This window comes from Pteronotus mesoamericanus, unplaced genomic scaffold (assembly GCF_021234165.1).
Source record: "Pteronotus mesoamericanus isolate MK-2021 breed Mesoamerican mustached bat unplaced genomic scaffold, CSHL_Meso_final contig_25, whole genome shotgun sequence".
Classification (NCBI taxonomy): domain Eukaryota; kingdom Metazoa; phylum Chordata; class Mammalia; order Chiroptera; family Mormoopidae; genus Pteronotus; species Pteronotus mesoamericanus.
The window spans coordinates 21,653,859-21,677,290 of record NW_026555105.1 but is presented as its reverse complement, the minus strand read 5'-3'; the positions used below and the strand labels follow the sequence as shown (position 1 = coordinate 21,677,290).

Below are 23,432 nucleotides of genomic sequence, written 5' to 3'. Positions count from 1 at the left end.
AACCCAGCTGTGACAAGGGCCACCGCCCTCCAGGGGAAGGACAGACACTCTCAGCAGTGGCTGGAGAAGAACGTGCAGCAGCTCCTGACCTGCAGGTAAGATCCACACCCCCCACCCTGCACCCCCCGTAGACTGGGACTGGGAGAAGCGAGGTTTGTTCTCAGCCTGTCCTGCGCCCTCCAGGACTGCCAGGCAGTTTCCTTTCAAGGTGCTTCGCTCTGGGAGAGAAGTATCAACTGGGGTTTCCTCTTCTGACCCCAGCCCAGGGCCAGGTTGAGGGCTGGGAGATCTTCTTTATCTAGACGGGGCCCTGGCTCCTTCTGACTCCCTATGAGGGTGCTCAAGGAGATGGGACCCATACTGTCCTCCCTGAAGCGGGCCCTTGGAAGTCCAGACCAAAAGGAGCCGATTTCCCCAAGGAGCTGAGTGTGGGCATCAGTTTCTGTTACTTGCTTCTTTGCCTGAAGCTCTTCTATCAACCTCTCTCCATGACAAGGAAAACCTAGGGCCAGGGGCTTGACTTCTCTAACAATTGGTTTCCTCATTTGGAGATGCAAAATGTCCCCACAAAGTCAAGAGAATTGAATGAGGTAATGGTCATAATAGGTCAGTAGGTGCCCTTCACACAGAAAGTGAAATGGTGTTTAAAACGAGACTGATGTGCTGGGCAGGCACTGCATTCGCTACTCTACATATGGTGGCCCAAACTAGTAACAATTCTTATACCACCATCACTTTTCACCTGGGCTCCCTGTGCCCACTGTTTGTCTATTCTCTAAACATCAGCCAGAGGGGGCCTATTAAAATAAAAGTCAGACCATGTCACTCTGCTGCTCAAAATTCTCCAGGGGCCCATCTCATTAGGGTACATCCAAGTCCTTGCCATGCATCACCCACAAGCCCTCCAGGATGTGGTCCCTCTACTACTTCCCCAGCCTCCTCTCTTGCTATTCCCCGCGGAATCACTAACTTCAGTCACACTGGTCCGATGCTCCTAAACACAACAGGCACTCCTGCCTCAGGGCCATGGCAGTGGCTCTGCCCTCAGACTGAGTGCTTTCCTCTATCTTCTAGGCTTTTGCTCAAGCCACCCATCACCCCCAGCTCCCAAGCAGTGAGGTTCTTCCGGACCTCCTGACACTCTACCCTCCACTGCGCTCCATCTTTCTCCCCATCACTTCCCACCATCTGACGCAGCGTATGCACTTATTTATCCCCAGCCAGAAAGTTAACACTCCTCAAGGCCAGATGTCTTTTGTTTACTCCCTTATTATGTACCTAGAACAGTACTGGGACTTAGGTGCTCAGTTAACTGTACTGAATGAACACCACCTAACGATTACGGTGTGTCCTGTATGTGCTAGACACTGTGCTAAGTGCTTTCTATACATAGCTTATCTCTTTTTAAGAACCTTTTATTCTCCATGATCACTCTGTGATGCAAATATTGTTACCCATATTACAAAAGAAGACATTCAAAAGGACTTGTCCATGCTTGTTCTCACAAGAGCAGCAGCATTCTGAACTCAGTCCTGCCCGCCTCCACGGTCCTGGCACCTGCCCTGCCTCTCCTGGGTCCTGGTTTGGGGAGCCTATGTCTTCTCTGAAGAAGCCCCCAGCTTCTCTCCAGCAGGCAGTACACCCTGAAGAGGAGGGGGTGGGGTACGATGTGCTGGTGGCTTAGCAACAGCCTCTTCCTTTCCAACTCACAATATCCCTGGGCTAATTTGGCCTTCCCAGAGCTCTTCCTCTGACACTCTAACCCACGCTTCCCTCCTGCACAGTCTTCTGAAGGATGGATGAGTTGTCCACAGAACAAGTGGGAGGCCCGTAGTTTCAGCTCTTTGGAACAAAGTGTTCCAGAGGAGTGTTCTCACTCTAAGTCCAAAGATGGGGGCTGCTGACCCCTTTTCAGCTCTGCTGAACTCTGAGGACCTGATTGCTGACTTGTGGGTGTTGCTATTGCTTGTATCAAAAAGTACTGAAGTGCAGGGATGGAAACTCTGGAAGGTGCAGTGGGAGAAGAAAATTCCAGTGTGAGAGATGGGTTCTTTTCCTCTCAGAGGGGCTAATTAATTGCAGGAATCCATCAGGACCAAACTGAGCAAATTCTTCCATTGTCAGAGTATAGGAGCCAGACTTTCAATCTGCCTCATTAGTCAGATTTCTCTTCCTTTCTAGGCCCAGGGTTTTCCTTCAAAGGACTTTTTTGGGCTTTCTTTTCCCTGTGTGTCTGCTTTTTCACTTCTTTAACAAATGGTAACTGGACACCTGCTGAAAGGATTCAGATACAAGCAATGACCCAGAGAGGGAGACAGGCAAACCAATACAGAACAGTGTATACCCAACCCAGAAATGCCAAAGGTAATGATCACAGCGGGTTCTGAATCAATATTGGCCATATGAATGATGAATAGCTGAATATGAGATTCTGTGGTCTCATATTATTAATATGAGAATTCTGCGACTATGAGAAGGGAGGCTGTGGATGTGAACATTTTGGGGAAAACTTAGAGGAGTTCACAAGATGAACAAGGGGGAGAGAGAAGGTGTGAATGGCATTCAGGACAAAGTGAACAGCACCCACAAAGATACAAAGTCACGAACAACAAGCAGGGCGAGTTTTAGGATCAGCAGTCTGGAATGAATGAAATGCAGGATGAGTGTGGAAGAGTGAGGTGAGACCGGAGCTGTACCAGGAGTCAGTCAGGTCATGGAAATGTGAATACAAAGTTGAAGCGCGAGTAAGGGCAAGAGCTGGATATGGATGGCTTCAAGAGCAGGAGGTGACCATAACCCAGGTTTCTGGCTTAGACCATGGGTTGGATTTAATGCGGCTGTTGCAGACGGGCAGCAAAACTGGGGAGAAATGAGTTCAGGAGACAGTAAAGATCTGGAAGGCAGCTGGGCTCTTAGGACTGAGCCTACCTATCCCTGGAATAGGATACTCCACTGCCATCCTCCTGACCCTCTATACTTGAGTCTTCTCAGGGTCTCTTTCCTTCCTCCAAGAGACCTTCCTCCTTGTCCTAGCCTTTTGTCGTGCACCTCCTATCCTGAATCCCTTATACTTTGCGGTGGGTCCAATTTTGCTATGGGAAGTGATCTGCTTGGCCAACCACAAGTCCCCTACCCTGGCAGCGGGGACTCAAATCAATCACCCGGCTGAGACTACAGGGTGAATCAGAGTGGAGTGGGGCGGGGCACTTGCTGCTCGGCAACGGGGCAGGAGTCGGGACCGGGCAAGAATGCGGTGACAGAGTGGGGCAGACGGTGGCGTCACAACGGGTAGGAAACAGTCGATCGAAGGCGCTTCAAAATACTAGAGAGCGAGGGGAAGGATTCCTGTTCAGTTCGAGCAACAGGCTCCAACCCTGTTCGGTAAAAAGGACGCGGAGCCTGGGCGAGACTTCCTGTCCCTTAATCTGCTGCTTTACCTGATCTCTTTTGTGGATGCCAGCTGAAGAAAGCGAAAGGCCAAGTGGATTTTAGAACCCACCAAGACAAAAACCGACCCAGGGCGAAAGCAGCCGCTTTCCACCCTGCAACCGCAGGGAACTCTGGGCGTCTTCCGTAGCCGTGCGCCGGCCGGGGACGAAACGCATGCGCCTTAGATGCCGCAGCGCACCCTAGAGGTGTGGCGGGGCCTCTGCACAGCTGCCGTAGTCCGTAGCAACCGCGAGAGGTCGCTTCCATCCAGGCTAGGATCATGAGCGGGGTGGGAGTCCGAGTCCTTTGGAGAGCGTGGAACGGATTGACCTGCTGGGAAACTGAGGCCGCGGGGGCGGTGGGGGGCAGGGGAGAATATACCCTGCGGACCGTTGGGGCTTTCGCTGGTGCCCCAGTGCATGGAGTTTGTGCTTGGCTGCTCGCATTTGACAAAGCGGGAATTGAGGGAGGGAAGGGGACGGGTTCCTCCACAGCGGCCGTTTCCTCCGGGTAAAAAAAGAAAATCAATATGATGTCCCACCTTATTACAAAGGAGAAATGGGGGCAATGAAAGTAACTTACAATAAGAGATTTTGTATTTCACTATGTAAAAGCTAAGGCTGGATTACACCCGATCATGCTTGTACCTAACTTAAACTGATTAAGTTTGAATTTAATAAAACACAATATTCAAGTAAATTTTGCCAACAGTTTATATTTGATATCTTAAGTCGAAGGCTACGTGTATTTGTATAAAACCGTGTAATCACCGTGACAGCTATAAATGCAGACACATGTCAGTATGTTCTGATGACTAACCTGTGGTGAGAAGGATCGACTGTGACTTTGTGAAATAGTTAACAAAACAAAACATAACTTACCTCGATTAACCTGGCATATGCTTTCTGGATGATATATGTTCTGTATTAAAACCAGGGACATTGATTGTATTTGTACATAGAACAGGTTATAAACAGGTGTTTTGCCTACCTGAAGGTTTGCAGGATTTTGGAAAGTTATACAGGACAGAGGACAATTTGTTGTGGTGAATTTTTCTATGCATCATAAGGGGTCCAGATCTCTTCTCCCTGCTCCCTAAAGGCTAGTAGTGCCCCCTCAGTCTCGTGACACCCAAAAATGTACACACAAATTCCCGCCTGGTCTTTGGAAAACCACTGATTTATTCAGTCAAATAATTTTTGCCAGCATTTACTGTACATGCTGGGCACTTTTGGTGGGAGGCCTAGTGTAGTGAACGGGACAAAGCCCTTGTCCTTCTCAGGTTGGCTCTATTATGAGAAAATATCCAGATATTAATCATGATAAATAGCTTGACAATAGAGGCAGTACAAGTCAGGTTTAGGAATAAAAGAAGACCCACTAGCAGAGGGTCCCATGACCCAAAGAAAGAGCAGAGAAGTAGCACTTGAGCTGTGCCTTGAAAGAGCGCCAGGTAGTGAAGGGTGGTGTGCCAAGCAGAGAGACCAGCATGATTGAAACAGGTCCAGGGTCCCCTGCACACAGTGGACACTCAAATGCTGTGAGTGAGTACATGGGTGATTGAGTGAGACAGTGTATTTGCTGGCAGGGAGTCGTTCCCCACTATATCAGGAACGGCTAAAAGGCAGGGGAATGCCTGCTTGTTGATTCTGCCCAGAGCCCCAAAATGAGTTGGGGCCCAGAGCAGGTGGCAGTAGTGAAAGGGTCACAGAAGCAGAGAAAGGGTTGTGTGGTCCTGGCCTGGGAGTGATTTCCAGGAAGCGCATCTCTGATTCTGTTCTCCCAGAGGGCAGCTGCTAAAAATACAACCACTCTGCAGCTTCAGCGTTGGGAAAAAACAGGGCAGGGGTGGCCTCTTACTTTCACATCTGCCGGCTGTGCATGATCCTGGTGGCAAGGCATGTTTAGGCAGACGGTACCTGCTGAGGACTGTCTCAAGCGTGTGCCCAGAGTATGTGCACGGTGGGGAAGGGGGAAAGGCCCCAGCAGGTCTACAGGAGGTCACAGTCAGCCTCCCTGTCTCCCTAGGACAATCCCTGACCTCATGAGATGATCATTTCTGCCCCAAAGGCCAGGGTAGGGCAAGGATCTGGAACTACCTGCCTTGGGGAGCCAAGCAGGCCACGCAAACCTGCTGGGTGGGCACTTGGGGAAACCGGAAATCACGCACAGCCCCATCTAGGAGGTAGGCTGCAACTCAGCCCTGGCTCAGTGTTTTTTGTGCATTAGATTTGCTCTTGCATTGGCAAATAGTGTTATTTTTTTTAATACAATTAGAAGTGAAGAATTTTATGTTTCCATATTTTAAAATGTTGGCACTAATTCAAATGAAAAACAAAAAGCAAGACTGTGAGCCCTGGCTAGGTGGCTCGGTTGGTTGAAGTGTTGTCCTGTACACTAAAAGGCTGCAGGTTTGATCTCCAGTCAGGGCACATACCTAGGTTGTGGGTTCAATCCCTGGTCAAGGCACGTAAGCAAGGCAACTGATCAATGTTTCTCTTTCTCCCCTCTCTCCTCTCTAAAATCAATAAACATATCTTTGGGTGAGGATTTTTAAAAAAATAAAGACTGTGAGAGGTTAACAACACACATTTGGGACCTCTGGGTCTTGTTTCCATCCTAGGAAGGTGGGTGTCCTGAGATCATCAGAGTTTTGCTTCAAAGAGGAAAAGTGAGAGCCCAGGCAGAATTTATTGCTGCTGGCAATATTATTGAATTAGTGCCCATGCTAGGGGGTAGAGTTTTCTTTGGGTACCTGCTCCAAGACCCTACTGATCCTGCTCTGGGATAGTTAGGAGGTATTTAGTAAACCTCATGGCTCCCCCGCAAACCCCCATTCCCTTCTCCTCTAGGGACAATGCTCTGTTGAGTTTTAAAATTTTGTATGCCTGTTTTTAAGGATATCTGTTGGTCTTACTTCACTGTGGCCAAGATCAAGGCTGGAAATGGGTGTTATATAGGAGGAACTCTAATGCCCAGAGGTGGAAAGGGATGTGGGGAGTAGGAAGGATTTCTAAAGGCCCCGCTGTCTTTCTTTTGTAATACTGAGTCCCCGCCCACTTGACACCAGACTGTATCCTGTGCAGTTGTGGGACAACGCTTTGCAAACCCCTAACATAGGCGGGTATGCAGCATTTACTCACTACGCACCTGCTGGATTGAATTTAGGTCTCATAAACATGTCTGATCTTTGAAACAGGGCAGGGAGAGACATGGCCCCTAATGCTGCTTTTCCTGGCCAGTATGTCCTGGGTGGTTCCCTGGGCCCGGGTTCTAGAGCCCAGAATCAATTCAATGCGGTGGGATGGGATTCTGCAAGTGTGGAGACCATGAGCTTGGGAACCAAACAGCATTGGGTGCAAACCCCAGCTCCCCCATTTCCAAAATGAGGATAATTATGCCTTCCTGATATCTTTCTCATCCTGAGAGTGCTGAGTGGCACGTGGATAGGAGGCAGGCATCCATACCTCCTCCTACCCCTCACCCCACCTTACCCCCTGTGCCCTGCAGGGCGTTTCAAGGAGCAGCCATGTCTACCCTGTACCCATCTCTGGAGGACCTGAAGGTGGACCAAGCCATTCAGGTAAGCGGCCAGGCCATGTTAGTCTGGGCCCCCTGATGGAGCCTTCAGGATACCCCAGGGTAACTGAGGGAGACTTGTCATGGAAGTGCCGGTCACCGCTGAAGGGCCTGCTGGATGGGCCAGGTGCCCAGAGGTCAGGGCAATGGGGTCACAGCAAGAATAGCAAAGACCGAACAGCTTAGACAGGCTTCTCTTGTGCCCGCTCTGTCTCGGCGCTTCCTCCGCCCAGGCTCGGGTCCACCCCACACTGTAGGGCAGCCTTTTGGCCTGCTCAGCCCCCACAAGCCCCTTCTTCCTTCCATCTCACCTTTGGTCCCAGTGGAATTTGAGACTTTGGAACTTTTCAACTAAGAACTTGGTTGGGAGTTGGGCCTTAATGTTCTGGCTGCCTGTGGGAGGAAATGGGTCATGACATTTGGTGGCTTGTGGAGAGTGACTATGAACCTCCTCTGGAAACACGGACATCTTCCGAGACCACGTTTACACACGACCTTGAAGGTTCATGGGCATCCCCGCCTCTGGCCCGCCAGAACACTTAATGCCCTGACTCCCAGGTTCTAAGGGTTCTGGGGGTGAGGGGTCCCGGACACAGCTGACCAGTCCCCTCCGCCTCTCCCCAGGCCCAGGCCAGAGCCACACCCAAGATGCCCACTATGCCCACGCAGGAGACAGCTGTCCCCCAGCCTCCAGGTGAGTGAGTGGGGTAGTGGGGGGTGCTCCTGACTGAGAGTGTCCTCTCCTGGCTACTTCTGAGCGCTGGTCTCTTGCCTGCTACTGTGCTGTGTGCTCTAAGCAGGCTTCACCTTCACCAGAATGGGGCGCAGAGACAACTGTGGCTCAGAGAGGGCACACCCTTCTCTGATTTGGGGCCATCTTCTCTGGTGCTGCACGAGGGGACCAGAATGTTTGTGGCAGCAGCCTTGATTCAGGTTTTGTTGCAGCAAATTTGAACTTGGGTCCATATCTCCCCTCCTCCCGGGCACACTCCCTGCCTGCGGAGCTGCCCTTGGGACAGGCGCCTGCCTCCCGTTGGCTGTGGATTTCTTAAGAGCCGGGCCTCATGGCCTCAACGCCAGCCCTGTGCTTTGCGTTGGATGTCTGGCCAGCGCTGAGTGAAACCAGTTGAGCTAAACCCCAAGGCGGTACCTGAGGGACTTGGTGTCCCAGGCTGCTCCTGGGGCAGGCAGACGGCTGCCCCTCAGACCTTTGAGGAGAGGGCCACATCACCAGCGAGTGTCCCTCTTGCTCTCCCACAGCACCCGGGCTCCTGGGATACACAGCACTCTCAGGGATAGGCTGTGTTCTTGGGAACTCAGCATTCGCAGGCCCCGTTTCTCAAAAATGAGTGACTTACATTGGAGCAGGGCAGGTGTGGCTAAGCTCTGCACTTGAGTAACATTTTGCTCTTCCTTCTTTCCTTCCCATCAGTGTTGTACCCAAACCTGGCAGAACTGGAAAATTATATGGGTCTTTCCCTCTCCAGCCAAGAAGTCCAACAGAACCTGCCTCGGACTCCGGACGCTGCCAGTGTAGGTATCTGCCTGTTGCCTGATGTGGGCACAGACCTTCCAGCTCTCCCTCCTTTCTCGTTCTTGCCATTTCAACATGCCAGTGGCTCTGTTTCTTGATGGCACTTTTCATTTTGAGCCTTTGTCGTAAGTGCTATGGAATTTTGTGGTGTCCAGTGGGCCTTGGGGTTGAAGGGCCACTGCTTGCCCTTTGACCCCGGCTTCAGTCTGCTGAATGAGAAGGGAGGACATTCAATCCAGCCTGAGCCTGGGAGCTTCTGCTGAAGGGCTGCCTGTGGCGTGAGAGCAGCGGCAGGGGCGGGCAGAGGTAAGTGGGGAAGAGCTGGCTCCTAGCTCTGTTTAATTTGCTCCCCAAATTCAGCAGTGTCGCTGGATTCCTGCTCTCCATGGCTCAGGGAGGAAAAGAAACCCTGACACAGAAACATTCACTTCTGGAAATGTCTTCGCTTATAGACTCAGTCCCCACTCGGACCCCTCCCAGTTAGCTCCAGATCCCTGCAGCCACTTGTCAGCGTCCTTGTCTGCCCATCCCCTCTGAGCCCCTGAAAATGAATGGCAAAGTGCAGGCCGGAGTCTTGCCGCGTCTGGAGGGTTTCGCGAAGGCGGTGGAAGTGGTAATGAGAGGTGCCACAGCCACATACAAAGCCCCTGACAAAGGAGGATCTCGCAGGAGAAAATCGACAAGGATGAGGACATGTGGGACCCTGAGAAACACTAGTGACACCCAGGGGTGTCTCTCTAAACGACCCCCTTGATAGTCATGCTGTGAAATACAAGCATCAAGCAAAGGAGGTCATATTTCTATAGTTCAGTTTTAATTCATTGATTTAAATATCTTTGTTCCAATAATTAGGATGTAAAAGCATGTAACCTAAGTTTTGATAAAAATATGAGAGCTGAATGCATTTTCTAGTATTTAAAAGTTTTGTTTTTATTTTCAACTTCTTATTTTTAAATAATCATAGATTCACAGGAAGTTGCAAAGCACAGAGAAGGGTACCGAGGGGAGCACCCTTTCCCAGTCTTTCCAAAGGCTACGTTTTCCGTAACAAGAGTGTACTAGCCGGGCAGCCAGTTCCATTGGTATAGAGCGTGTCTAGAGTTCTGTGTAGCTTTATCAGCTGCACAGATCACGTAACCACAGGCACAATCAGGGCACTTCATCGCCACAAAGATCTCCCCCGTGCTTCCCCTTCATAATCGTACCCTCGCCAGCGCACTATTCCTAACCTCGAGCAACCGCTCCTCTGTTTTCTGTCCCTATAACTTTGTCATTTCAGAATGTCATGTAAGTGGAATCCTATAGTGAGTGGCCTTTTCAGATGGGCTTTTTAACTCAACATAACTCCCTGGAGATCCTTCCAGGTTGTCATGCGTATCAGTAGTTCATCCCTTTTTACTGCTGAGCAGTCCCATGGTATGGATGTACTGTAGTTTGTTTAACCTGTTGAGGGGCATTTTAGTGGTTTCCAGTGTGGGGCTATTACAAATGAAGGGTTTTTGTATGAACATAAGTTTTCATTTTTCTGGGGTAAATGCCCAGGCGTGCAGTCACTAGGTTGCATGATAAATGAATGTTTAAATTCTTAAAGAAACAGCTAAATTATTTCTAGGATGGCTTGACTATTTTATTTTCCTGCCAGCAACACATGAGAGCTCCAGTTTCTTCACATCCTTGCCAGAATTTGGTGATATCACTGTTTTTAGTTTTAGCCATTATGGTGGGCGTAGTGATGTCTCATCATGGTCTTAATTTGCATTTCGCTAGTGGCTAGTGATGTTGAACATCTTTTCATGATCTTCTTGGCTATCTATATATTCTTTTCAGTAAAATGTTTCTTTGTATCTTTTGTTCATTTTCTAAATGGACTGTATGCTTTTTTAAAGTCAAGTTTTGAGAATTCTTTATTCTGGAGTCCTTTGTGGCTACATTTTACATAACAGTATGCGGTTTGTAAATATTTCCTCCCAGAGTGTAGCTTATCTTTTCATCCTATTAAAAGAATCTCTTGCAGGGCAAAAGTTTTTAATTCTGATGAGGTTCACTTTATTGATTTTTTTCCTTTCATTGGTCATGTTTTGCTGTCTTAAGAAATATTCACTAAGCCCTAGGTCCAGAAGATTTTTTTCCTGTATTTTCTTCTAAAACTGTTATAGTTTCATGTTTTGCATTTAAATTTATGATTGACTTTGAGTTAATTTTTATATAAGGTGTGAGGTATAGGTCAAGGTTCATATTTTTGCCTATGGCTGTTCAATTGCTCCTAAATCATTTGTGGAAAAAGACCATTCTTTCCCCCATTGAAATGCTCTTGCATCTCTGAAAACACAGTCCACTCTGCTTGTGTGAGGCTGTCTCTGGATTCTTTCCCATATGCGTCCGCCCCTCTAACCACACTGTCTTAATTGTTGTAGTATACCGTAAGTCTTGAAATTTGCTTGAGTGTGTCTTCCCACTTTATTCTTTTTGTCAGGATAGTTTTAGCTATTCTAGTTCCTTTGTCTGTTCATATAAAGTTCAGATTAACCTTGCCTATATCTAGAAAACACCTTATAGGTATTTTGATAGAAATTGCATTAAATCTGTATTATCAATTTGGGGACATTTGACAGCTTTACTATGTTCTTTCAATCTATGAATACAGAACATCTCTTCATTTATTTAGACCTTTTTTGATATATTTAATCAGTGTTTTGTAATTTTCAGCATATAGTCTAGCTCATGTTAGTATATTGAAGTACGGTTAATTTTTGTATGTTGGCATTGTATCCTGTGACCTTGCTGGATTCACTTATTAGTTCTAGGAGTTTATTCATAGATTCCTTGAAATTTTCTAGTAGGTCATAATGTCATCTGCAAATAGGAATCATTTTATTTTTTCCTTTTCCAATCTGTAGACTTTTTATTTTATTTTCTTGCCTTATTGCTCTGGCTAGTTCTTCCAATACTATGTTTAATAGTAGTGGTGAGCTTGGACCTCTTGCTTTGTTCTGGATCTTAGGGGGAAATCATTAATTAATTTTTACACTTCTAGCTTAAATTTTTTTTCAGACAAAAATCAAATCCAGCTCATCTTTCCCCATTGATCACTATTGCTAAGAAATCTTTCTTTTATTTTTAAGTGAATTTTAAAAGGATGTGTTCCTGTTATCAATTAGTCTTGGAAAATGAGAGCCTCTTTTCTCTATAGCGCTCCTCTTGCCCGGCTCTTTCTCAAGGGCGTGGACGTTGATGCCCTCTAGTGGCTTCATTGAGTCATGTTCCTCGGCTCTAGCAGAGAAGTGTGTGATTGCAGGTGGATTGGGCCCCGGGACCATGGAATCCACCTTTCCCAATCCCTAAGAGGCCCAGGGGCCGGCTGACTCTCTCCTTCCCCGGTGTCTGCAGATGGTGGTCTCGAGCCCGTCTCTGGGTCAGGTGGTGGCGCCGGTGTCCGGGAACAGCCTGGGTGTGCGGCGTGCTGAGATCAAGCCCGGGGTGCGGGAGATCCATCTATGCAAGGACGAGCGTGGCAAGACCGGGCTGCAGCTGCGGGCCATTGACAAGGTAGGGCTGCGGCCTGGCGGCAGGGGAGGGGCCCCTCGGAGGGCTAAGCAGCCTGAGAGCCGGAGAGGGCTGTGCAGGGAGGGGGTGGGGTGGTCATCCACAGTGAGGAAGACTCAGAGTGTGCTGGGAGCAAGGCCCACCTAACCCCCAAGCCCAGGCTCTCCCTCTCAACCCCTCCCACAAGGCCCAAGGACTGATACGGGATTGCGGCAGAGACCTGCCACCTGCCTCTCCCAGGCCCCTGTTACTCAGAGCCTCCCCTCCCCTTGTCCCCAGTTCACAGAGATCTGGCTGCCAGGCGGCTGTTTGTAGGGCCTTGCTGCCCTTGTGAGAAGCTGAGCAGTCTCCTGGTTGTGGGTGCAGCCTCTAGCCAGAGGTGAAATTCTGACTCAGCTGCTCCCTAGCTGTGTGGCCTGGAGTGTTTCCTCTCCAGGAAGATGGGGTGACCAGTGCACCTGCTGGCAGAACTGCAGTCCGTTTCCTGCAGGCCCCGGGAGGGCCGGGGAGGGGAACAGCAGCTGGGAGGAGAGACCTGGGGTCTGGGTGCGGGGAGCTGACCAGGGCCCTGCCTCTCCTAGGGGCTCTTTGTGCAGTTGGTACGGGCCAACACCCCCGCATCCCTTGTGGGGCTGCGCTTTGGAGACCAGATCCTGCAGATCGATGGGCGTGACTGTGCTGGGTGGAGCACCGACAAAGCCCACCGGGCAGTGAAGAAGGCATCGGCCGAGAGGATTGTCATGGTTGTTCGGGACAGGTGAGTAGCCAGTCGCGGGAGCCTCTCTGTTCATCTCCAGTGACATCCCAGGTCCAACTCACTGTTCCTTCCTGCAGGCCGTTCCAGCGGATTGTCACCATGCACAAGGACAGCACTGGCCACATTGGCTTCGTCATCAAGAAGGGGAAGGTGGTGTCTATAGTCAAAGGGAGTTCCGCGGCCCGCAACGGGCTCCTCACCAACCACTACGTGTGTGAAGTGAATGGGCAGAATGTCATCGGGCTGAAGGTAGGCCAGCGGCTGGGCTCTGCCCCAGGACTTCAGAGGCCGGGAGGCTGCTGGGTGGGGGGGGAGGGCCCGTGTCTGTGGGCAGGCTGCTGCCCCGTCCGAGCCCGTTTCTTCATCCTAAGGCTGCTGTGAGGGTTCAATAAGACAATAAGTACATAAAACTTTGGGCAGATAGTAAGTGCTCAATAAATATTAGTATTGCTACTAACACATGGAGGCCAAAGGTGTGGCTGAAAGAGGGGGTGTGGTAGCCCATGGAGGGCCCCAGGTGCCCAGGTGGCTGCTGGCTGCACGGATACCTCCTCACTTTCTGTGGTACTTCTGTGTGCATCCTGGTTCATGTAAGAGGACTATTTTGGAAAATTGCTATTCAGAAATCCATGACTGACCTCTGTTCATTTTTTGAGGGGGGTGTGTACGGTGACTTTTATCTTTGAAAAATAAGACGGGGCCGGTGGTCCAGAGTCAGTGCTGTGGAGGTGGCCTGAGGGGTCAGTGCCTGCAGGGACTGAACTGCGGATGATGATGAGTCACGTGGCCCTTGGACTCTGGATGAGCGAAAGTAATTTTATCCTGATTTGATGTGTCCTGGGCTACAAATGGTTCTCATCCCAGATGTAATTTAGACGAGGGCCCCCTCCCCTCCTGCAGCCAGGGCTTTGGGCTCACGTGGCAGGGTCCCCTGGCAGAAGCGGCCTGGGCGGTGTCATTCATCGCACGGCCGCCACAGCCTTTGAGACCAGTTCTCCGCCTCTCGCAAGGGCCCTCACCAAGCCATTCCCGTCACATGGCTGCTTCCCTGTGCTTGACAGTTGCCCCCACTGTCCCTGGAGGCTGGTTCTGGTGCTTCAGAAAGTTCTTCGTAAGTCTGTCCAAGGGCCCTCCTCCTGCATCTCCCCTCAGGGACCAGGCATGACAATCCAAAGGGAACCCACTGTACCTAAAATGCTGAGCACACCAATGCCACTTCTGAGTAGCCGGCTCTTTCAAAGCACTGCAGCTCATTGATCCTAACAGTTGAGGAGCAGCCGTTCTGTAGGTGCTGCCGGCCCTCTCCTTCCCGGCGGCTCCGGGCTCTGCTGTGGACTTACCAGTTGTTCTGCAAACCACAGTGTTGTGGGCTCTTACGACTGCGCTTGTCCCATTTCTGAATGGCCCCAGAGAGCTATGCTCTTGAGATTATCTTTTCAAAGTTTGTCTCCGTTCACTCTGTGGCCATCCCTAGCCCTGTCTAGCACATCTTCTCCCACTTACCTCGGAACAACTAAGAAAATATAAGCCAAGTTAGAGATATGAGTAAAGTCAAGGTTATGAGCCTCTGAGTAAGGGCCAGAGGCCCTTCTGTGGCCATCGCTTTAGCATTTGCCCTGATTGGCACACTCTGCGTAGAGACTCGTTTCTTGCGCACCCCCGGATCACCATGGCTTCTGCTAGCCTTTCTCTTTTTACTGGTGAACAAGATGTAAAAGGAAGACATCTCGTGTGGGCTCAGCGCAGGCCGGCTGGCCAAGAGGGGCCCGGTGGGTGGTGGTTATTCTCTTCCTGCTCTGGGGCCAGAATCCGAGCGTGACTGGGGCTCGGTGATGGGATGGAAGATGTGGCCTGGTGAGATTCTGGGGCCTACGCGGAGGAGGGAAGGACAGTAGTAGTGTTTATAAGGCCCTGTTACACGTCAGGCCCATGTGACTGGCCCTTGAGGTGAGGGTGGCGAGCGGCGTGCCCATTTTACCACGGGGGCCTCAGGAAGAGGCCCACATTCTCGCTCCTGCGGCGCCTCCCCGGCCCTGGCTGCCTGCCTAGGATGCTCACCTGAGGGGCAGTCCGCTCCGGCTGTCAGGAGGCAGCAGCGCCCTCTAGCGGGGGCCACGTTGACCACCCCCTCCACGGAGTTGCCTGCAGAGTTGCTTCGGGGCCCCAGGGTGACCACTCGTTTGCCTCCTCCTAGGACAAAAAGGTCACAGAGATCCTGGCCACGGCCGGGAACGTCGTCACCCTGACCATCATCCCGACCGTGATCTACGAGCACATGATCAAAAAGTAAGACTGCCCGTCTCCTTTCTGCCCCTCGCCTCCTCACCCCTCCGCTGCCCCGGCTTCCCCCAGGCTCATGTGGTGCTGCCCTGCCCGCCCTCCCCTCCCCTCCCTTCATGGTGGTGGCCCGTGGCTTCTGGTGATTTGAAAGTCTTAGGAATCAAAGCGAAGGCCCGCATGGGATGCACAGGCTGCGGGGGAGGAGAGGAGGCACTGGCAGTTCTGGCCACTGTCCTTGTTGCTGTTTTTAGGTTGTCCCCGACCCTGCTCCACCACAGCATGGACCACTCCGTCCCAGATGTCTGAAGTCACAGGAGGGCAGCTCAGCCCTTCCGCCCTCCGGCGGGAAAGGGACGGCCCTCCAGCCCGGCAGGTTCCAGGGGCCTGCTGCCTGGGAGCTGGGGGTGTGTTCCAGGTAGGGTGACGTCAGATCCCATCGCCTGTCATTTGTAACACAGGCCTCCTTGGCGCCTCAGGCTCTTGACTGAACTAAGGCAGGGGCAGGGCCCACAGGCAGCCTATTCTCTGGGCCTGTTGAAATGCTGGGCACGCCAACAGGCTGGCTACATGCTTCTTGAAGTTGCAGCTTGGGCCCTTTCAAGATTTTGCTTCTCCCAGGGAAACGGTCCCACATCCTGAGAGAACAGAAATATATCCTTTGTAAGAATTTTTCCTTTTTCCTTTCCTTGATCTTGGTCACAAACTGTACATAGTTGTAACTCTTGTTTTTTGAATAAAGCATTGATTTTAAATTAAATTTCTTCCGCAAAAGTAACTGGAAATTCCAGAATTTCAGTGCCATGACATGCCGCAGCTGGTCTTCTTTTAAGCACATGTGAGACCAAGGCCTCTTCTACGCATTGCGTCACAGTGATTTGGCTCTGCCACCATCTTGTGCTGCCTGCCAGTCTGAGGACGGGTGACTAGCATGTGGGACTCTGGAGGAGGGGCACCGGCTTTGGAGCACCCCTGCTCCCGGGGCGTGGGCTGCTTCTGCAGGGGCAGGCTGGGCGTGAGAACGACCCCAGGGCGTCAGGGAGGAGCAGCAGCCCGGGGCCCACAGCGGCTGCACGGCAGCGCTGAACCTGCACGCCGTGTCCCGTCCCCTTGACCTGGGAAGAGCTCTCTGCCGCTTGGCTTCTTCCAGGTGCACACTCTGCCTCCCATGCGGGTGAGGACAGTTTGAGCCCCCCTTCACCACCCCTACCCCCTCAGAAAAGAAGACCCTATAAAGAAAACAGGCTGAGGGGCTTGTGTGTGTTTTCATGCTTTAATTCAGAGCTGTCTGCTGCAGGTACAGCTCTGTGAGAACAAAAGGACAAAGGAGACAAAAGTGAATACCCCTCCTCACCTCCCCCCTTCCCGGATCCCCTGAATTCTGTCGAGGGGATGGCTGAATAGAAGAGTGCGCTGTGACTCATGGGCACTGCGCCCCTAGGTCGGAGAGGAGATCATGAGGTCACTGGGCAGAGGCCCCTCAGTAGACCTTTGCCCCAGAACCTTGTCATTTGCCCACCCCTCCCCAAGGCGCTGTCAGATACCGCTGTGCGAGTGGTGACTGGGAAGGGTGTTCAGTGAAAAGCTACGTTATCCCCTTGGGAGACAGTCCGTAAACTGCGCTCGAGGCCAGCTCTGTGTGCAGAGTCCCAGCCCCAACTCTGATGCCTGCCCAAGCCTGGACCCAGGGAGTGGCAGGGCCGCTCTGGCCTGGACGCTGCAACCAAGAGGCCACTTCCAACCACGGGGCTCCAAGGCAGCAGTTCCAGAAAGTAGCTCCTGGAAACACTATCCCCTAGGGTCTAATCGGCTCTGGCCGAGGCTGGAGGAAGGGGAGGCCCCAGAGATTTCTGCTCCAGAAGCCGAAGGCAGGAGGGAAAGGTCACAGCCCAGCGGGAGGAGGTATTAAGCAAGTGCCTGGAGGATGAACACTCAGCAGCCCAGCCCCTGGCCTTGCCCTCCGGCCCCACGTTCTGTGCCCTGCATAGCCGGGGACAGGCCGCTGCACCTCCGCCGCCTGGAGCTGCACATTTTGCATAGATGTGGACACTGAGCACACGCACACGCACACACGGGAGCCCTGCGGGGCCACTGCCTCTGTGGCCCCAGGCTCTGTCCCAGGGCTGGCCAGTAAGCTGCCTCCTCCTTGAATACAAAGAAAAGCCTGTCGAAGGCCCCACCTGCCCCAGTCCGCCCAAAGAGAGGGCCCTCAGTGCCGTGGGCGAGGGCCCCTGTGGCCCAGACAGGCAGGTCTCGCAGGTCTCCGGCCAGAGCAGGCTCAGAGGGCGGCAGCTGGCCCCACTCGCCTCACTGGGAGGCCTTGGGTCCAGGCCCAGGCCAGACCTTCCCCAGTGGCTTCTCCGGCAGCTGGGACAGCGTGGACTATGGCCCCAGCCCCAACCACGTCCACCAAAACACAAGACACAATAGGAAAGCCACAGACAGCAAGACACAGACAAGAGCAGAGGGGCTGTGCAGCTCCAATAAATTCCAGTGGTGAAAAATACATAGGTTTTATGTTGTCAAGTAGAGTCATACATTTATTTTCTCAGCAAAGCTCTGACTACTTCTAAGGAGACACTATGCAGCTCCGTGAGTATGCGCGGCACAGGATGCTGGTGCCGCGGCCGGTCCTGACTTGGCTTTGGATTGGGTTTGCGCACTGCCCCTCCGCGCCACGACCCCAGTGTCCTTGGGGCAGCCCTGGCCAGGCCCCAGGAGTTCGGGTTTAGTTCGGCGGGGGCGGGGGTGCTCCACAAAGGATGGCTGGTCTGAGGCCCCGGCCGAGGTGGGGGAGCTTTGGAGGCACAAAGCGCGTGGCAGAGGGGGCTACCGCCCTGATGGCTGGTGGCCGCCCACTCCCAGTGCATGCAGGTGCCCCGCCTCGAGGGGAGGGTGCAGAAAGGGAGGGCAGAGCCCGCGAGTCAGGAAACAGCTGCTGGGGCAGCAGGGGCGGGCAAGCAACCTTGGCAGAGAACCAGAGTGGCCCCTAGGCCAGAGGGGTGAGTAGGACACAGGGCCCCACCGACTCCCTCACATGTGGGGCCTAACTCTGAAGAGTGGGCAGGACAACCAGATGGGTGGAAACCCCACAGGGAAAAATGATTGGATTTACCTTGTAACAATGGTAGTAAAATGTCAGCAGCTTTGCAGAGGGGCCCAGAGGTGGTCCTGGGGAAGGAGGGAGAACAGTGAACCGTCCCAGGCCTACTGGGCTCTGGTTGGGAGCAGGAGGTGGCAGGGCTCCCACCGGCCCCGCCCCACCCCAACCCGGGACACGTCCCAGGGCACCTGCTTTGGCCCGGACGACGTCATGGCTTCAGTCCCCCATCTTGCCATTCATCCTGCCAGAAATGCCCCCTGAGGCAGATTAAGTCTAAGATTCAGGCACCCGCACCCTAGAAAGTAAGCAGCCACCTTGTTGGAGATCTGGGGATGCAAGGGAACCGAGCCCCAAAGTGAATATAGTGCAAAGCAGAAGTCGGGCCTGAGGCCCCAGAGAAAGCCAGGGTGAGCTCCGGGGGCCGTAGTGGCCTCTGGCTTCCCACGCCAGCTGGGGACTGCTGAGCCCAGCGCAGCCTCCCAGACCACAGGGCCTCATCTCCCAGGCTGGAGGGGCGCTGAGCTGCCAGCCCTGGCTCCGCTCCCTGTGGGCGGACTCCAGAGGGGAGCCCTCCTACCCCAGCCCTGAGCCTGCCTGGCTTCGCATTCACAGGAAAAGTTATCAGACACACCCAGGAGCACCAGGGGGAGAGTGGATCATGGAGAAGGTCTGGGACAGACAGACACAAAACCCACACTGCCCTCTGCCACCTCGTACCAATCACTGTCTTGGCACCCAAGCGGGAGCAGACTGAGGAGGCTGGAGTTCCAGCCCGGGCCTGGCAGTCCCAGGCCCGCTCGGAGTCCTGGTCAGGAGCCTGTACTTTGGGTCGCAGCTGCCTCTTTCTGAGGGGATAATACTGGCCCCGAAGCTGGGCAGAGGGCAAGGGGTGGCATGGAGTGACCCAGGAACTGGACAGGATGTGGAGGGGCGGGGGATGGGGCAGCTGAGGCCCGGCCTCCCCAGATCAATACACCAGAGGCTTCCTGAGCAGGGGCTGCCCTTGTGAAGGGCCAAGTGGAAGGGGGCTGGGTTGAGGACTTCGCCATGTTCCCTCCCCGCGCTTTGTCCAACAGTGTGCCTCCCTGCCCCCGGTCTCTCTTCCCTTCTCTCCTGTCCAAGCTGCGGGGTGACCTCCCCCAAATCCCCGACTCCCAGCCCCCGACACTGTTACCATCCTGGAAAAAGCACTTCCAAATCAAAAACTAAATAAATAAGATGATACCCCACGGGAATGTGTGAGAGGGAGGACGGCACCCCTACAATCAGCGGTCTGGCCACCAAGCCACAGGCTGGGACGGGCCTCCTCAGAGCTGAGAGCCGCCACCGCCCGCGGTGCTAGGGCCCAGCGAGCGGCAGCTGATCCTGCGGATGGAGTGCAAGGCCACGGTGCAGCAGCCCCGCAGCAGGGAGCTGATGTTGTAAATGGGCTGGCCCTGGCGCCGCTGGGAGCGGCAGAGCCAGGCCACCGTGGGCACGGCCGGCACCACCACGGCCAGCAGATCCACAATGTAGTGGCGGCTCCAGTAGCTCTTGGGCTCCTTCTCGGTGGAAGCTGCCTCCTCTTCCTCTTCCACGGGGCACGCCACACTCACCGACAGGCGGGAGTTGGGGTTGGCACCAGGCCGGTGCGGGCTCGGCCCACGAGTGATGGGCTCTGGGACCTCAAGCTCATCACCCACTGTCACCACCACTGCCGAGTTGGGGTCTCTGGGCCCTGGGGGGTGGGGATCCGGCTCAGGGCACCTGTCCCCTGACTCAGGACCTGTCCCGCAGACCTGGGCCTTGGCCACCTTCTCCAGGATGGCATCTGGGTCAGGCTGGTACTGCACGAAGTCTGTCTGGATGGCGCGCTCCTGCATGCAGCTGGCCTGCACGCCGGCCTCCGTGCCGCACAGCAGCTTCGCATAGGCGTTGCTGGCCGGGAAGCGGGGAGCCAGGCTGAACGAGCTGTTCGGGGAGGCCTCCTCGGGGCCGCAGTCCACCCCCGATGACAGCAGGCTGCTGGCCTCCAGCGCGTCCGTCCGGCTCATGGTGTCATCATTTGCCACGAAGCCACTATCAGCCCCGTCCTCCGTGTAGGAGCCAGGCTGGTCCCCAGGGGGCCGGTCCCCACAGACAGCTGGGTCACTGAGCTTGGTGTAGGTGGAGCTGCGGGTGAGGGAGCGGGCGGGAGAGCCACCCGCTGACTCCCCGGTGCCGTCCTCCTTGGCCGTGCCATTCTGGGCCACCTCCATGCTGTGCAGCAGTGTCTCCAGCTTCTTGTTCTGGATGTTGATGTCCACAAAGTACTTCTGCAGCCCCTTGTCCTTGTCAATCAGGTTGTTCTTGACTGTGTCGATGACCTGCTTGAGCTGCTTGATCTCCTTGCGGGCTTCCTTCAAGGCCAGCTGGGCTTCCACGCGGTGGCACTCCTCCTCGATCCAGTCCTCCTGCATGCGTGACAGCTGCGTCTTCAGGTCATCGATCTCTGTGTCCCTGTGGGCAGATGAGACACACATACTCACTGCCTGGCCTGGCACCACCACCAAGGCCAGGCAAGGAGGAGCTGTCACCAAGGACTGAGGGCCTGTGCTCTTGCCACAGAGAGCCAAAAACAGAAGGAACTTCTCCATGCCTCCTTCCTGCTCCCCTTTACTCCCCAGGGGGAGTGAGTGGGCGTGGGAGACGGGTCACGGGGGTGAAGACAGGAGAGGCCTCCCCCTGGGTGGCGGGAAGAAGAAATGGTGGTAAGGGACACTGGGCATTCCCACCCCAAGGGTGCAATGCAGCTGGCTGTCCACATTCAAGTCTATTACCTACAGAAGAGACTAGACTCTTAAATTGAGAAGATCCTCAATTTAAAAATGCTACTGCTATAGAAACCTAATACATCCTTAAAAATCTTAACATCAAAGAACAAAATGAAACCTAAAAACTCTGTTCTATAGAAAGGGGTGTGGCCTCCTATGAAAGCCGGCTGGGCCGTGGACATTTTAAATGAAGGGATACTTGGCCAGAGGCTGCAGGGTAAAGGCAGTGCACAACTTTGGTTTTCAGGAGAGAAGTTACCACCTTCCCTCAATGGAGAGAGAAGTGGATGAATCAGAGAAGGGCGAAGACAGGGTAGTGCTCTCTTATCCAGGGTGGGTGTTAATTTTTTTGTATCCACAGTGAAGAGGAACACCAAAAAATGGGCAAAAAAGGCACACAGCTGTTCCCAAGAGAAGAGGTGAGCGCCAGGCAGGCAGCAGACTCCTGACCAGAAACTGGCGGGTTTTTAAATCCCCAAGTCACCGATGATTTGGGGTGGGGGGGGGGGAATGGGCTTAGACAAAGATGCCATCAAGTCCAGAAGTAAAACCAGGGCAGACAGAAAGCAGTGAGACCGGAAATCGGCCCTGGGCAGCCCCGCTTCCGCACACCTCTCTCGGGGACGCAGCCCCGCAGCCCCACGCAGCCCCGCAGCCCAAGCCCTGCATTCGTGTGAATAAACCACCCCCAAGGGTACAGCGTCCCTTTGGAGTTTTGGAGAGCCCGTTAGAGCGTTGGCCCAGATCAAGCACCATGTATTTTCCATGTGAGACTGGGAATTCAGTTCAGGGGATGGGCCCAGGACTCTCACGCCACAATTCACTGAAGGGCCTGGGCTGAGGAGCTGCAATGGCCATCAAGGTCATCGACCGCATCATCTGGAAGGGGACAGACCACTCATGGGACACAACTTGGTGATGGCAGCGAGAGCTGCTCGGAGTGGCAACAACAGCCATGCCAAGAGCTATGGGGGTACATGCCCTTCCCTCCTCCTGTCTCAGGGTGGGGGCTCTCTCCAGGGTGACTCTCCTCACTGACACGGAGCCCAGGGATGAAGGGCGAGTCTGGAAGAAGGGCCTGGGCGCGCTCAGCTCTGCGGGCCCCTGCCCCCTCTTCTTGGAGCCGGCAGGACCCCTACGAGCTATGGTGTCCCAGCCTTGCCAAGGATATTATTTTTTAAATGCATCCTGAAGGATAAGTGTGCCAACGAAGCGAGACAGGGAAAGGCCACTGTAGGATGCGGGGACACAGACTCTGAAAGCACAGAGTGTAAAGATTTTCGCGGAGAAGGTGGGCTGCCGCCAGCACGGCAGGCACCGCACTGCCTGTATGGGGAGTGTGTGGAGGGTGACCGTAAAGCAGGTAAAGATCCTTTGCAGGCTCCTGCCAGGGCAGCAGGCAGAGCGTGGCCAGGGACCTGAGGTGCAGGCACATCGCGACGGGGCATCCTGCCTGAACCGCGCAGAGCAGATGGCTGCTCAGAGCCGCCAGGCCAGACCTAGAAAGGAAGCTGTGAGGTGGGCCGTCTCCTTCCTGGGGACATGAGTGCAGACAGCCAAGCAGACCCAGGGCACCGCTGAGAAGGCCAGGGGAACTAAAAATAGAAGTCCCAGCTCTCCAGACAGGGAGGCCCACAGAAGGCCACCTGCAACTCCCACAGTTCAAACCCACGACCAATCCAAACTGGGCTGGCTTCAAGGAAGATGCGGCCGTGCATACTACATGCTTCCATTTATCTGCAACGTCTGGAACAGACAAATCTGCAGAGACAGAAAGTTTCATGGTTGCCAGGGACTGTGGTGACTGCGGAGAAGAGGGGCGTGACTGCCCCTCGGAGTGCGGTTTCTTTTTGGGGTGATAAAATGTTCTGGGATTAGGTACTGGTGACGGTTGCAGAGTTCTGTGAACATAATAAAAGTAATCACCTTGTGTGATATGTGAGTTACATCTCGATAAAGCTGTTACACAAGGAAAAGGAAAGATAACGCAAGATGCGGTCGCGGTGGCCTGCCCTGCCCCGGCGCCTCACACAGCGCCCTCGTCCAGCTCGCGGTCCGCTGCGGGTTAGGATCAACGCAGTCTGGGGAAGATGGTCAAGGTGAGGAAGGGATCAGAGGGCAGCTCTGAAGCTTCCGTCATGCAGACGAAGCCACGAGCCTGGAAAGGTAGGGGCTGGGAGGGTAAGCGTTGGCCCTTAGGTCTGAAGAACACACTCAGATGGGCCCGAGGCGGGTCCCGGGAGACCCCCGGGCCGGGTGGGAGCTCCGCACAAGGTTCCTCCTGATTGTGCCTCATCTACAAGCAGATGAGGAGGAAGGCTTCTCGGCCTGAACTTGTGGGTCAAGAGTCCCCCGGAGACTGGCAGGGCCAAAGGGCTGTCTCTCCCTCAGAGGGAGGGGAAGCCAGGAAGATGGCCC

General features: G+C 53.7%; 2 protein-coding genes across 6 annotated transcripts in view; one reads left to right on the top strand and one right to left on the bottom strand.

The window, feature by feature from the left end:
- Positions 1 to 38: 38 nt before the first annotated feature.
- SDCBP2 (syndecan binding protein 2) lies at positions 39 to 15,442 on the top strand. The gene is made up of 9 exons (XM_054573470.1): positions 39 to 95; positions 6,940 to 7,012; positions 7,633 to 7,702; positions 8,441 to 8,541; positions 11,930 to 12,088; positions 12,667 to 12,842; positions 12,920 to 13,091; positions 15,037 to 15,128; positions 15,374 to 15,442. Exons 2-9 carry the CDS (start codon positions 6,959 to 6,961, stop codon positions 15,426 to 15,428), a joined length of 879 nt encoding a protein of 292 aa, XP_054429445.1. The 5' UTR covers positions 39 to 95; positions 6,940 to 6,958; the 3' UTR covers positions 15,429 to 15,442.
- A 951-nt stretch (positions 15,443 to 16,393) lies between these two features.
- The window catches only part of SNPH (syntaphilin), a 37,773-nt gene continuing 30,734 nt past the window's right edge, over positions 16,394 to 23,432 (bottom strand). For all 5 annotated transcript variants that reach the window (XM_054573937.1, XM_054573938.1, XM_054573934.1 and 2 more), the window contains one exon: positions 16,394 to 20,700. In XM_054573937.1, coding sequence (XP_054429912.1) covers positions 19,530 to 20,700 — 1,171 coding nt within the window. In that variant the 3' untranslated portion in view covers positions 16,394 to 19,529. The remainder of the gene's footprint in view (positions 20,701 to 23,432) is intronic.